This window comes from Gordionus sp. m RMFG-2023, chromosome 1, assembly GCF_954871325.1.
Source record: "Gordionus sp. m RMFG-2023 chromosome 1, tfGorSpeb1-WG-v2, whole genome shotgun sequence".
NCBI lineage: Eukaryota > Metazoa > Nematomorpha > Gordioida > Chordodea > Parachordodidae > Gordionus > Gordionus sp. m RMFG-2023.
In genome coordinates this window covers 68,933,311-68,949,033 of record NC_088775.1, presented here as the reverse complement: position 1 = coordinate 68,949,033, position 15,723 = coordinate 68,933,311, and the positions used below count along the sequence as shown (strand labels likewise).

The 15,723-nt window shown below is 26.1% G+C and overlaps 1 protein-coding gene across 1 annotated transcript; it reads right to left on the bottom strand.

Annotated features, from left to right (window-relative positions):
• Positions 1-9,010: 9,010 nt before the first annotated feature.
• On the bottom strand, positions 9,011-10,741 carry LOC135922946 (large ribosomal subunit protein uL4-like). Its single transcript, XM_065457495.1, has 8 exons — positions 10,611-10,741; positions 10,394-10,568; positions 10,042-10,287; positions 9,875-9,999; positions 9,701-9,830; positions 9,506-9,662; positions 9,212-9,464; positions 9,011-9,166 (listed from the first exon to the last, which is right to left on the bottom strand). Exons 1-8 carry the CDS (start codon positions 10,611-10,613, stop codon positions 9,095-9,097), a joined length of 1,161 nt encoding a protein of 386 aa, XP_065313567.1. The 5' UTR covers positions 10,614-10,741; the 3' UTR covers positions 9,011-9,094.
• Between the last annotated feature and the right edge of the window lie 4,982 nt (positions 10,742-15,723).

Here is a 15,723-nt window from a genome sequence, read left to right as displayed (position 1 = left end):
AACATGTTAAATTAAAAATTCAGTGAGGATGTATCATAGATAGGTGACAATTGTCATAATCGCTATTTTTAAACTTTTTCAAATTTTTTTAAAGGAAATATCTAAAAATATATATTCTAAACATGTTAGATTAAAAAATCAGTGAGGATGTATCATAGATAGGTGACAATTGTCATAATCGCTATTTTTAAACTTTTTCAATTTTTTTAAAGGAAATAGCTAAAAATATATATTCTAAACATGTTATAAAAATTCAGTGAGGATGTATCATATTTAGGTGACAATTGTCATAATCGCTATTTTTATTTTAGATATTTCCTTTAAAAAAATTTTAAAAAATTCAAAAATAGCGATTATGACAATTGTCACCTATCTAAGATACATCCTCACTGAATTTTTAATTTAACATGTTTAGAATATATATTTTTAGATATTTCCTTTGAAAAAGTTCAAAAATAGCGATTATGACAATTGTCACCTATCTATGATACATCCTCACTGAATTTTTAATTTAACATGTTTAGAATACATATTTTTAGCTATTTCCTTTAAAAAAATTTGAAAAAGTTCAAAAATAGCGATTATGACAATTGTCACCTATCTATGATACATCCTCACTGAATTTTTAATTTAACATGTTTAGTATATATATTTTTAGCTATTTCCTTTAAAAAAATTTGAAAAAGTTCAAAAATAGCGATTATGACAATTGTCACCTATCTATGATACATCCTCACTGAATTTTTAATTTAACATGTTTAGAATATATATTTTTAGATATTTCCTTTAAAAAAATTTGAAAAAGTTCAAAAATAGCGATTATGACAATTGTCACCTATCTATGATACATCCTCACTGAATTTTTAATTTAACATGTTTAGAATATATATTTTTAGCTATTTCCTTTAAAAAAATTTGAAAAAGTTCAAAAATAGCGATTATGACAATTGTCACCTATCTATGATACATCCTCCCTGAATTTTTAATTTAACATGTTTAGAATATATATTTTTAGCTATTTCCTTTAAAAAAAATTGAAAAAGTTTAAAAATAGCGATTATGACAATTGTCACCTATCTATGATACATCCTCACTGAATTTTTAATCTAACATGTTTAGAATATATATTTTTAGATATTTCCTTTAAAAAAATTTGAAAAAGTTTAAAAATAGCGATTATGACAATTGTCACCTATCTATGATACATCCTCACTGAATTTTTAATTTAACATGTTTAGAATATATAATTTTAGCAATTTGCTTTAAAAAAACTCAAAAAAGTTCAAAAATAGCGATTATGACAATTACCACTTATCTGTGGTACATCATCACTGAAATTTTGATTTAACATGTCTACAATATATATTTTTATCTATTTCATTTAAAAAAGTTCAAAAATAACCATCATGACAAATGGCACTTTTCTATGTTACATCTTCACTTAAAAATTTTAAAATATAACTATGATGAATAGTTAATCAGAGCATTATAATTTAAAGAAGCTTTAAGTAACTTTCCCGCCTATAATATTAATATATACTAAATGTTATTTGACTTTTGGTCGAAAAAAATGATCTAGATATTGGTAGGGGTGAAAAAAAGCAACCCTGACTTTAAGTCGTCTTTAAAAAAAAGATCCATATTTTGGGTCGGATTGAATAAAACGACCCGATGTTTGAGTCTGAGTCAGAAAAACGACCCAAACTTTGAGTTGGAGTCGAAAAATACGATCTAAACTTCAAGTTTGAGTCGAAAAATATGACCCAAACTTCAAGTTTGAGTCGAAAAATACGACCCAAATTTCAAGTTTGAGTCGAAAAATACCACCCAAATTTTGAGTCGGAGTCGTAAAAAACGACCCATATTTTGTCGAGGTCGTTTTTTTCGGCTTGGACTTGGGTCGAAGTCGAAAAAACGACCCATATTTTGGGTCGAAGTCGTTTTTTTCGGCTTGAACTCGGGTCGAAGTCGAAAAAAACGACCCAAACATTGAGTCGGAGTCGAATAAAACGACCCGAGCTTTGGGTCGGGGTCGCGACTTGCGGCGTTTTAACAACACTACTTTACACCCCAATTATTAACTTATGTTCCAATTAAATGAAAATGAGGAAAACCTAGCGTAGCTCTGTTGTTTATTCAACGTCAGAGGGCATATGCACTATATATCACGGATCACGGAAATTTATAAAAACAGGAACAAACAGAAAAGAATCTTTATAAATCCTAAACCGAACCAAACTGAAATGAATTTCTTAAAAAAACTCAAAATGGAACAAAATCATTAAAAAATTTTAACTAAAAACTGAAACGAACCGCTATACTTAACGGTTCGAAGCCCTTCCAACATTTAAAAAAATTTTTAATCCACCCACCCAATATTGATATTTCTTAGCCCGCTTTGGGTAAAATCAGCCTACAAACCTTGACACTAGAGATCTACAAATCACGAATGGGCTCAGTGGGTTTAGACCTGCGTTTTTTTTAAAAATAATTTCGAATCAGGCTAAAAAATTTCGGGTTATTGCAAATATTTTTTTACAATAAAAAATAAAAATTTTCAATATTTAAATTAATTCGGACTGGGTCGGGCGGACAAATAATTTTCATTTTATTTCGGAACAAATAAAAAACAATATTTGTTCGATATCAGGCTGGCCCAGATAAATTTTTTAAAAAATTTCGGGGGAAATTAGACCTGATGCAGATCGCTAGTTGATGTCACCTTTATTATAACTCTTTAATTTAAAAAATCAATAGCAAATTTACGTTTTTTTTAAATTTATATTTAAAAATTTTCCAAAAATTACACCTGTGATATTATAATTAGTGGTTTATATTTATTTTTAAAAAATTCACTTTTCTGTCCTATTCCATTCCGGGCAACAATTATTTTTGAAATAATAAGCTTAGTGAAACGGCTCGATTTTTAAAGCGGGTAACCCAATATTTTAGCCAAACCTATCAGGCAAGCCAAGAGATTTTGCATATAATTATTTGGCTAAAATAATGGGTTAGCCATTATTAAAAATCGAACCTTTTTACATTAAATCAGCTATGAAGCCTAGCTCTAGTTCCAATCGAACCCAGTCGATTGGAATTTTGGATTAAACAGGAATATGAGGTTTACCAAATTTTTTAAAAATACAATTCATTTATATAGTGCCATTGTAATATAAATTAAATAGCAAAACGAGATCTAAGTACAAAATTTATTATGTAAATAAAAACTTTATCATTATAAAAACAAATCATAATTACTAAAAAGTGTTGAACATTAAAATGGCACCTAACTTATATTTTTGGCATTATTATTGAACATGTCTCGATTTTTTTTAATCGTTTTCCATAAGTGGTGTGAATTGTGATTAGGCCTAAAACAAATTATTTATTATTCGAAATTATTTATAATGGAATTCTTTGAACAAATACCTAACTCATATAGCATAAATATAACTTTATTAGAAAAATTTAGGAAATATATAACAAATACAAAGTTAAATATAATATTAATACATATCATCTGATAAAACAATAGTCCAGTCCAGAGTTGGGCACTACCACAAATACTTGTATCTAAGATACAAGATCCTTTCGTATCTTGTACTCAGTATCTTTTTGACATTTTTAATAAGATGCTAGTATCTGTATCTAAAATCCTTTATTCTGAAAAGTATCTTGTATCTTTTTCATTCTCATTTTTTTGTCAAAAGATTCATATGCAGATTCTTTTTAATATTCATGTTTAAAATTTTACATATCACAGTATATATCTAATTTTCTTCGAGAATCTTGTATTAATTTCCTTATTTTTTTCCACCATATTTTAAATATAATGACAATCAAAATTAGCTGGAAAATTTACAACTAAATATTAAGGTAGATAGATAAAAAATAATAACACCAAAACGAAATAAGTAAAGATAATATTTTATATATAAATGTAACTCGATAGAATGTCATTACCAATTTTATGTAATTTTTTTTTAATTTGTAGGATGATTAACACTCATGGTAGTGAAATATGAATTAGGGAAATATCCCGTGGATCAAATCCAAATCTTAAAATTTTATGTAGAAAGAATTTTTAAAATAAAAAAGCCATTGTACAGGCTACGTGTAAAACCTAACAAAAAAATATAAATGATTAAACACAAATTTTGTTAAACATATTTAAGTATATTATTTATGTGTGGTTAAAAGGAACGTAGAATATCTTAAAAATTCAAGTTTACAATATAGTATAACTTTATTAAAAACTGCCTAAGGTGGTATGGGCAAAAGATTTTAAGAAAATATTTTCCTATGATTTGAATATAATGAGGTTTTTTGACATCAATATCATATCCATATTTTAAGAACTTATGATTGAGTCAGATGACAAAAAAAAATACTTTCAAAATATATTAATAAAATGTAGTACCAAGGTATATGATCAAGCTCAAATTATAACACCAATAGATTTAGTATCTAATAAAGAAAATATGATTATTTTTCTATTGGTGATGTTGATGAGTTCAATAATACAAATAACATTGAACTGGAGGTTTTAAGTTATATTAAAGAATGTCGAAATACATTATAAAGCTTAATTATTATCCTTTCAATAAGGAAATTTTTTATAAAGATAATACTGCAATACCTTCATCAGCTCCAATTGAAAGGTTATTTAGTTTTGGCACAATGTTAAGTAGGTTGAAACGGCAAAGGTCTAATGATTAATTATTTGATTATCTTAATAATTAATCTATTTTAGATACTCTTTTGCATAATATTTCAATTCCTATTAAAAATAAGTCTCCTTTCTGTGCTAAGAATGGGCTATTACTAGACATGTGCGCCGCCGGTCAAATACGCCGCCGCCGATGATTTCGCCGACGCCAAAAAAATGTCGGTGTTCAACACGCCGCCGCCGATGTAAAAATTCGGCGACGTGGCGGCGTGATACATATTTTATATTATTATAAATAATATTTATGAATTGTAATTAAAGGAAAAATATTAAATATTTTTTGAATTATTAAAAAATACGATTTTATTTTTTAAAATAAATAAATATTATTTGCGATAAATTTGATTTGTAACAATCCATATAATACACGTTCGCTCACTTTAGGCAGGACGAAGCTAGATAAAATAAGATTAGGACATTAAAATAGAAAAGCTATTGATATTATTCTAGATTTTATTCTTTTAATTTATGATGCTTCAAATATTTTTAATAAAACCATAATGCAATTTACAACTTGTTATATAAAATTTATTTTTTATCATAAAAGGAAATTTTAATTAATGATTTTTATTTTGTTGCCATTATAACATATATAAAAATAGCATGACTAAAACAATTATAATGGATGCAGCATTGCAATACCCTGTAACAAAATATAGTATATCCTTGCAAGCAAAGCCTTCTTTTGCATGGAAACATTTTGAATCCTTAAACTGACATAAATAATAAGAGAACCAGTGTTGCTATGCGACAGATAAAGTCTTTTGTAATATATATGCTTGCAAATAGAACTTGATAAAGATGGTGAGGAAGAAAATAATTATTCATTTTCAGAGTAAATTTTTTGATTATTTTAAAAATATTTGTCAATTTTTTAATTAGTTATCGAATCAAATCTTTTTCAAAAAATATCAACATGACTTATCACGTAAAGAAGAAATATCTAAAAAAAATTTAAAGTTAATTTTCAAACCCATTGTAAAAGATACAACTGACCCTATAAAAGATAAAAAATGGATTCTGGTAAAAAAAACTGTTGAATTTTTATCCACCCAAAAAGGAGTTACTATAAATTTATCCTTATTATTTCGTAGTGAAATTAATCATTTAATTGTAAAAGAATATGATAGTCCTCCCATAACATTCCTTAAACAAAACATGCTTACTAAATTTGATCATAGATTTCCAGTAACCGATCTTGAGGTAGTATTTTAAAATACATAAATTATTTTTTATATTATTTCTCTGTTTTATTTTTTTACTTAGTTGTTAGGAGCACATTCCTTGTTTTCAATTTATAAACATAGTAAATGAAAATTTAAAGGAAAAAAATATTACTCTGGTGCAATTTTTATGTCAAGTTAATAAACTACCAAATCAAATTTATTGTATAATTTAGAAACAAAAAATAATCAGAAAATATTAACGGGCAAGAAGTCAAATACATAAAATTAGCAAGTAATATTTTATTCACTCTCTACGGCCTTACACTGACGAATTAAACGAATGTGAAAAGACGGAAGCTGCTTCAAAACTCGATTATCTTAAGTCATTGGCTACGAAACGAAACATCAATAACCTGGAATAACAAGACTGTTTAACTAGTTTAGAAAAAAAGTGTTATTCATTATTTTCGCCTTATAATTTAGAGATAAAAGATGTCTTAGATATTTGGAAAATAAGAGCATTGAATCTTCCTAAACTTTCAATATTAGCTAGAAAGGTCTTGTGCGTTCCAGCTACTATCACACCCAGCGAGCGTGTATTTTCCATAGCTGGGCTCACTCTGAACTCTAAAAGATCATTATTATGTCCTATAAATCTAAATATTATAAACAAAATAAAGCATAAATTTTATTTTAAAAGTGTTTCCAATGAATTTATTATTTTAATTAAAAAAAATTAAGCTAGAAAAATTTTTGACGCCGCCGCGCCGCCGTCGATTTTTGTGGCGGCGTTCATATCGATTCGCCGCCGCCAGCCGATCATTTTAAAAAAAGAAACGCCGCCGCCGAAAATGCTGTCGGCGCATATGTCTAGCTATTACTAATATTAAAATGTTTGATTATAATTAACTCATCATTAAATATTTTATTACTTATTGTAAATATTCATTATATGCGTATGTAATGTTCTTCACAAATAAATAATAAAACTGTATTTTATAAACTATTCTAATTTAAGATAATGATAACTTATAAGTATTTTGTATTTAAGATACTCTAATTAGGTTAAAGATACAAGTTTCTTTTATCTTGTATTTTTTTGATATTTTGAAAAAGATACTATTAATCTAAGATTCATTATTCATAAAGAATCTGTATCTAGATTCTTTTTTTGGACCTGCCCAACTCCGGTCCAGTCAACGTGGATAAAATACTCAAACAATATCATTCCATCAATATGCAAGGTTGAACTTGAAACTAATAAATTAAGAATCGATTCCAGTAAGAGCCCAAAGTGGAGATTGCATGAGTATCAAGAGCCCATTAGTGGAGATTGCATGAGTATCAAGAGCCCATTAGTGGAGATTGCATGAGGATCATTTTCCCGTGTTGTCGAAATGGCAACTTTTAGAGATCTTTGGCTTCATGTGAGGGGTTAGACTCAGTAGGGACAAATATGATAATGAAGAATAGAATATCTTTGAAGGAGAAAAGTCTTCATGCTTGAAAAACAGGTTGCCAAAATTCAGATTCAGTAATTATATTTTGATGTTTATAAAATGAGATCACTTGCATTTTTAGAAATTTTAAAAAAATTTGAGAATATATTAGACCAAAGAAATGATGTACACAAAGGAATTTAAATAAGCAATTCTGATTCTAAAAATCGGGTGATTTTGGTCAATTGTTTTGTAAATTTTGATATTTAATGACAATTAGTTTAAGTAGAATGTGTCATTAACATCTTATTATTTTTATTGCAAAATATAGCTTTAGAAGAATTTTCTAATCAACATTATTCGTATTCATACAAATAATATTATTCAATTCTTTTTTTATAGGCCTAATTGTGATATTAGTTAACATATCGAATAAATATACAAGATAAAATTTGGTTTTAGCTTATTATTTAACCATTTGATGTCATTTATAGAGATTCGAACCGAACCAGGAGAAGAAAACACGGGTTTTTGGGAAAAATATTTGAACCCATACTGATATTGAAACCTGTTTATAAAATTTAACCCCAAACCAAACCCAGGAATTTTATTTGAACCAGGGTTCACTGTATTGTTTAAATTAATATAAGATATTTGTATAATTGTAAATAAAAATATTAATAATTTATTTGACATTTTATAATATTTTAAAATTAAAGTAAAAAATTATTATATTGGATATTGTTAATTTAAAGAAATTTTTTTAAATCTATTCATGTCTATGCTTTGTATTTTTAGCTATATTCTATAAATAAAATAAAAAATTTATTTTTTATACCAAATTTGTGTCTAGTTTTTTAAATATTGAATATCTTTGTTATCAATTCAAAAATACTTAAACCCAAGCTGAACCCAGAACCAGACCCAGTTTCAAAAATATTTTCCTGAAACCCACCTATTTTTTAACCTTAAACAGAATCTGAACCAAACCTGGGCAAAAATTTTTCCAGGTTTGCATCTCTGCATATATAAAAATCTATCTAGTAAAATAAATGCAAGGCAAAAGTATAAAAACTCCTAGCAAACTTTCCTTACAACTGAACCTTTAAAATGATTGCTGGCATTATATATCATATTATCACTGATCACAAAATGTAAAATCAGGTTTATAATAACCAGGCAATATAATAAATGTTAAATACCAATCTTTTATTCATTTAAAAATTACATAAGCTAATAAAATTTTATTGTCATAAGGAGTATTTCAATTTTAAATAATTTACTGAGAGCAATTTTTATGGGAAATATATCATAGCATGTGTAGAGTAGAAGTCTACAAAGGGCAGGTTTTCTTTGGGTAGGATTTAAATTTTTTTTAAATAGACAAGACATTTAGGCTAAAACTTGAAAAGGTTCAAAAGTGAATTGTAAAATCTTAAATTAAAAGTGAGATTTTAAATCCCAATTGATTCCATATCCTAATTCAACATGTATAATAAATGTAACAAATAAATTTTGGAATTTATATTTTCATGGTCTTTTTCATACCCATGATTGTAATGGTCTAAGTTAAATATGGAACAGTTTAAATTTATCAGGGCTGGAAAAAGCCTATATGTTATCAAATTAACGTAACATGGTTGGAAAATAATTTTAATCTTTTCCATTTTTATCATAAACTAAAATATCTTGTAAAAAATGGCATAAACAATAGAAAATGAATTTTTATTTAAATAATATATTATAAATTAGATATTTTTCTATTTAGTAGTCTTTTTTGTGGTTTTATTAGTGGAGACCTTCTGAACTTTATTTTTCAAAATTTTTGACTTCTATTTGTAAAAGAAATTTAAAAGCATTTTATTAAATTATTTAACTTGTAATTTCCTTTTCTGAGATTTTAAGTCCTTTTTACCTAGCTTCGATGAAATACAGAAATTCCTTCTTTTAGTTACAACTGAATATGGATTAAGTGTAGCCATAATATGAGGATGTTTGAGAGGATTTCTTTTAACTTGTCTAACATGTGGAACACATTTTTTAGACTTACAATTGTCTATTGCAGTTTGCACTTCCTCACTTGAAAGTATTGCATTTATATCAGTATTAACCATCATGGGCAATGGTAAACTATATATTATTTAGACTAAATAAATATAAATTTAATTTACTGAAATCCTTTTTTAACAGTTGAAGGATGTTTAAATGTGCCAAATATTTTATCTAATTGTTTAAATGCACTTTCTGTCCATATTATAAAACGACCAATCTTCCCACCAGGTGCCACTCTAAGCAAGTTTAGCTTTCTAACATTTAACATTTGTATCCCTATACAAATGATTATAAAATAAATAGCAAATCATTACCTGGAATATTTCCAAATGCTCTCTTGAGGCCATTATCTTTGTTATATATAATCAATGGACCAAGTTTCTGAACTTTTCTTCTATTCCTCATTTTTCCTTTACCAGCTCTGATTCTTTTTGAGTCTTTAGCCTATATAATTATTCAATATAAAATGAGTTATTTATTTTCTAAACCTTTTCAATATCCGACCAAGCTTTAATTGACCTCAACATAGTCACTGCTTGTTTAGTTTTATTATAACTTTCAATTTTATCAGAAACTACCAAAGGGATTTCTGGAACCTGATCAATAACATGACCTGTTAAATAAAATTTATAATGATAAAAAAAATATATGATACCTTTTGCCATTACTAATGCTGGCATTGCCGATCCAGCTAAAGCCGAACAAATAGCATACCGTTTTTGATTAATATTAATGCGTCTATGCCATTTACGCCATACTTTAGTTGGTGCAAACATGTGGCCACCTCGACACATGTTTCCATAGGCACCTTGGCCCGATCTATGAGTACCACCGCCTCTAACCCTAGGAATACGAGCCACTGCTCTTCCAGTTCCCCACGACTCAGCTGATGTCTGATGACCTACGAAATGCAATGTTAAATAAAATCAAAAAATTATGTCAGAAGGTTATTTAAAATCAGAGTTCATAAACACGGACCTAATTTCATCATTTTAATAGTTTTATACCTGCTTTGGTAGAAACGGCATAAGGTTGCCTTTTGTTTAAAGCCATCTGATCATGGACAAACTGAACTAAATCCGGCCGTAAGGGTGCTTTAAAAACTGCAGGCATTTTAATATACTTGCCACTATTTTCATTTTTATCTGTATACACAGTGACCAATGGTCGAGCTAGAGAAACCTTTTATAAATAATAGAATAATGTAACTAAAATATAATTTACCATAAAGGAAATGGGTTAAAAGTGTTTTGAGAAAATTGTTACCAAATGTAAGAAATTTTTTTAAATTCATAAAAATAATTTTTACATTTACGTTTACAAAATATGTTGATGTTAATTGCAATCTTATAAACTATACTATAGCATTTTATATCAACTATTTAAATAAAGAACAGTAGAAATATTAATTTTTTAAAATATCTGGTTGTTTTCTCGTTTATTAAAAACTATGATAAAATTATTATAAGTATACATTGTGTGTAATATTTTAGTTCATATCATTTTTAGTATATATTTTTTTAAATATATGATTTTTTTTATCCTATTATATAAGTTTTAATATATATATATCTTAAATATTTTGAATAATTGAAATTAAAAATATAATTTAAATATAATATAATAAAAAAGAAAAAATTTATATAATACCCAAATCTTAATATTTTATATATAGGCGGTCAGGATTTCGCTAAAGTAATATAGGGGAATGCACTATTAGGTAATTTTTTCCCCATAAATTTTATTAGAGATCTTTATGTCTTCTTATTGTTGGCACTTGGTATATTAAATTTTTATACAAATAATTTTAGGCTTCTACTTTTTAAAATATAAATGTTCTTTTTCTAAATATTTTGAATTATGGTCTTTATTTTAAAAACTATTAACTTATACTAATTTTTCTTTCAAATTTTTCTTTATGTTGATATCGCATACATTTAAGGGGTGTTGGGGGGGGGGGGTTAATTTTTATTAACTTATAAAGATATTTAAGAGAAAATTTTAATTTTCAAAAGGGAGAATTTTCCTTGCCCTCTGGCTACACACGCGACTCATATTTAATAGATACATATGAGTTATATCAATTTTCTAAAAATATATTGTTCACATAGGCGTAGCCAGGGGGGGGGACAAGGGGAAATTCCCCCCCCCCTCAGAAATTTATCACTTTTTGTAAATATCATTTTTAGCTAATAAAAAATATCCCCCTTAGTCCTCCCCCCACTCCCTGACCCTCAAATATGTATGCATATATCTTAAATAATAATTTAACTATTCATCATAATTTATAAATTTTTGGGAAAATAAATTTATAAATATATAAAATGAACCAAAAATGTTTTTTAATAAATGGAATATAAGCCAAAGTCTTAAGACAGAAGTGAAATGTATTATAATTATTAATAATAGATCCATAAAATTACTAAATAATATAATATATAAAATATAATTTTTTATAAAGTGAGTAATTTTAATTTATTAATCTTAATAAAAGTAAAATATAATTTTAAAACTATTGATAAAATCAAATCATAAATTAAAAAAATATTAAAGCACAATACAAACAGTGGAATATTATATGTCGTAGATTTAATCAAATGACAATCAAGTAATTTTTACCAATATAGCGAATAATATATTTTATAGAAAACTATAAAATAGTGATAAGGACATCAGAAAATATCTTTTGATGACATTGTGGGATGAATAATATGAAGAATAAATTAAAATAAATAGATGGCGTCAAATAATTGAATGCAAATTGTTGCTATATTTAATATCAAGAGCATTGATTAGTAAAATATGTTAAATTATTAACTGTAATATATTCTCTAACTGTTCATTAATAACTGTAATATATTCTCTAACTATCAAATATGTCTGTAAAAGTGGAATTTTACCTAGTATTTTATAACTAATTCTATATAATAGAGTAAAATCAACTATATGTCTACTTACTTTTTATAAATAAATTACTTATAATTGTTTGGAATAAATTATTACCATGCTTTTATAAGGTATATACAATACAAGTAATTTATTATATTTTTATTTTATATAAACTAATAAAAATATATTTCATATTTGTTCGGGCCGAAGGCCCGCCCAAAAGGGGGTCTGGGGGCGAATCTCCCAGTAATTTTTTAATCCCCCCCCCTTATGAAAATCCTGGCTACGCATATGATTGTTCATTATATGACTTACCTAGCTATATTAAACAAACGTAGCTCTAAGAAAAAGAAAAATCATTTATAATATTTCATAATAAGCACTCCCTCATTTCTTTAAGTAGCTGCTTTTTAATGTTGAATAAACGTACTACTGGGACAATAGATTAAAGACAGACTCTATGCTTAATAAATAATAGCTTGAGAGTCTAAAAATTAACATATCAGCAATAGCGGTAAATATGTACTATGGGATTGCTAATTTATAAAGATATCTTACATTTTTTCATAATATTGGAAATTTTATTACTAATTTTTTGCTTAGTTTGAGAAATTAGGATTCAAGTCGTGTATAGCTTTTTTTTAATAAATAATGTATTTTTGATGTATGATTTCTTACAATATTGTTTTATTCTTTGAAATATTTAAGATATGAAAAAGCAATATTAAATTATAACTATATTAATATTTTTATCATGGGCATTATTCAGTGACGAAGCGTCTATAAATGCGGGAGAAGTACTGTGTCCCGTTTAATTTTTCTAAAAAATTTATATTGTTTTAAAATTTTTGAAAATTTTAAAATTTTGATAAAATTGTAGGTTAAATTTTTAAAATTTTTTAGAATTATATTTTGGGCCTTCTTTTCTTTCCTATAAAGCTTTCAAAACTTTGCTAATCGTATTTTTTTATATTTTGGACGCAGCCTAAATAAAATTAATATAATTTTTATACTACGTTAAAAAAATTAATACTATTTTTACTACATTAAAAATATTTATATATGTAAGAAGCAAATATGAAATTGCTTACTTTTTTAATATAAGAGAGAAAATCAAGCGAATGTATTGTCACAATTTATTCGATAATATTATGTAATTTTATGTTTAGAAAATATGCCTTGGGAAAACAAATAAAAAGATGTTTATTTTTTTTTAATAAATAAAAGATAAATAATTTTTTTTGTATTTTACTTTTACCTTTCTTTTCTAATAAATATTTATCTTTTTTTAAAATAAGTAATTAGTTTAATCGGGTTCTTGAAAATTTATTAAAAATACATTTTAGCTCAATATTTTGATATAAATTATAAAAAAATTTCTTTTTGAATAATAATCAACACCAACTTATTAAAACTTAATAAATTCAAAATTTTTTAACTTTGTCTTCATTACCCGCAAGTTCAGATCCGGGATCTTATTATTTAATAGGAATAAAAATTTTATCGATTAGTCATCTATTTCAATTAAAAAATTATTAAAGAGTAATCTAACAATTTATTATGTTACTCAAAAACAAAGAGTAATTCAGATATCTCATAAATCATATTAATATTTTGTAAAGGTTTGTTTATAAAAATAGGAAGTCCATTGCTTCGATGGCACTAAACTTCACGCTTCGTTTTTGCCATCATATGACTTCGTAAAATATTTAAGCAATGAATGCAAATTATTATATTATTCACCATAGATCAGTGGCGTCACTATGGGGGGGGCGCAGGGGTTCGAGCCTCCTAAAAATCTGAATAGCCCCCTGTAGCAATTTTTTTTAATGGCTCTTTAATATCCTCTTGAACTAAAAATAAATTTTTCTGATTGCCCTTGTCCCTTGAACGATTTCTTTTATAATTCTATTAAGTAATATATAGATTTAATTTTATTATTTAAAAATTAATAAAACTATATAAATTTTTATCAAATGAATAATATTTTAATCACTAGATTATATTAATACATATAAATTATATTTTCACTATCTCATCTTGCAATCAAATTCTATGTTAAAAATGGATTATCAATACTATGCAAAATGTTTAAATACCAATTTAGCATTATTACAGTTAAAATTTAATTAATTTTTATTATTTAAACTATTTTAAATAAATAATTAAATAAATATAATCATTTATTAATTGATATTTAACAAATTTAATATTGTAATTAACCGAGTTGAGTTTAAAATCACTATTTTAACTTAATTGTGTCTCTTTTTAAAAAGGTTTTTAAAAAAAAATTTAAAGAAAAAAGTAGCAATGATTTTGAGATGACTGCTCTTAATACTGGCAACAATTACAATTTTGATATTTTAGACCAAAGAAGAGCATTCAATACTAAAGCTGGTGAACAAGAATATTTAAAATACAGTATTTCAATTTCAAAATGCTTTAGATATTGAAAGACGAATAATTTTAGTTCTAAGGATAAGAGATATAAAATTGAAAACAAAAAAGTTAAAAGAAAGAAAATAGGTAAATTAATTTATATATATTTTATTTATAAAATAATAGAAACTATACATGAACAGGGTTGCCATGTCTCCCCCCATCAGCGTGAGACTCCCGCAATTTTTTAGTTAGCACGCAGACATCTCTCTCCCGCTAAACTACCACAATTGGAAATCTCCCGCAAAAATCTACCGCAATTTTTTAAAATTTTTTTTAACGTTTTTAATATATAAATAATAATTTTGAGAGACAGTAATTGATTATTTTTATATTTTTAAAATAAATTTTAAATATTTATTCGAAAAACATGTCTAGTTTGTAAATTTATATTATATCCTGTTTTATTTTTATCCAATAATAAATCAATATCATTTCATTCATCAGTACAGGGGAGTATATCAACATCGATTGCAATACAAAAATATTCTCTAAAAATTATAAATAATACAGATGCAACTACAATTGCGGAAATCGTATACATTTATCATGTAGTTCAACATTCACAGAGCTATATCATCACAATATGGGTCGAATCTTTTTCCCATGATATTTAACGACTCTAATATAAGTGCAAACCTGACTTGTGGTAGAACAAAAATGAACAAGGCTATCACAAGTGTTTTAGTACCTGAATCCTAGAGGTCAATTTTAAACGATTTGAAAGATGGGCATCCATATGCAATTTTGACAGATGCATCTAAGGGAAATATTAAAACATTTCCCTTGATCTTTCGCTATTTCAACATAAGAACATTTCAATAAAACTGTTACATTTTTTCCTCGGATAGTGAAAAATTTAACGATGTAGCAAACCACATAATCAATGAATTGCATGTCAGCTTTCTGTGCTGATAATGTCTCTGAAAATTTTGGCAAAAACCAAAGTGTATTTACCTAATTGAGGCAGCACAATAATGAATTAATACCAATTGACTGTATTTGCCAT

Coding starts and splice junctions, on each gene's coding strand:
- LOC135922946 (XM_065457495.1), bottom strand. Junction 10,000..10,041: donor AGCATTAGTAATGGCAAAAG/GTATCATATATT, acceptor TTTATTTAACAG/GTCATGTTATTGATCAGGTT. Junction 9,465..9,505: donor ACTGTTAAAAAAGGATTTCA/GTAAATTAAATT, acceptor AATAATATATAG/TTTACCATTGCCCATGATGG.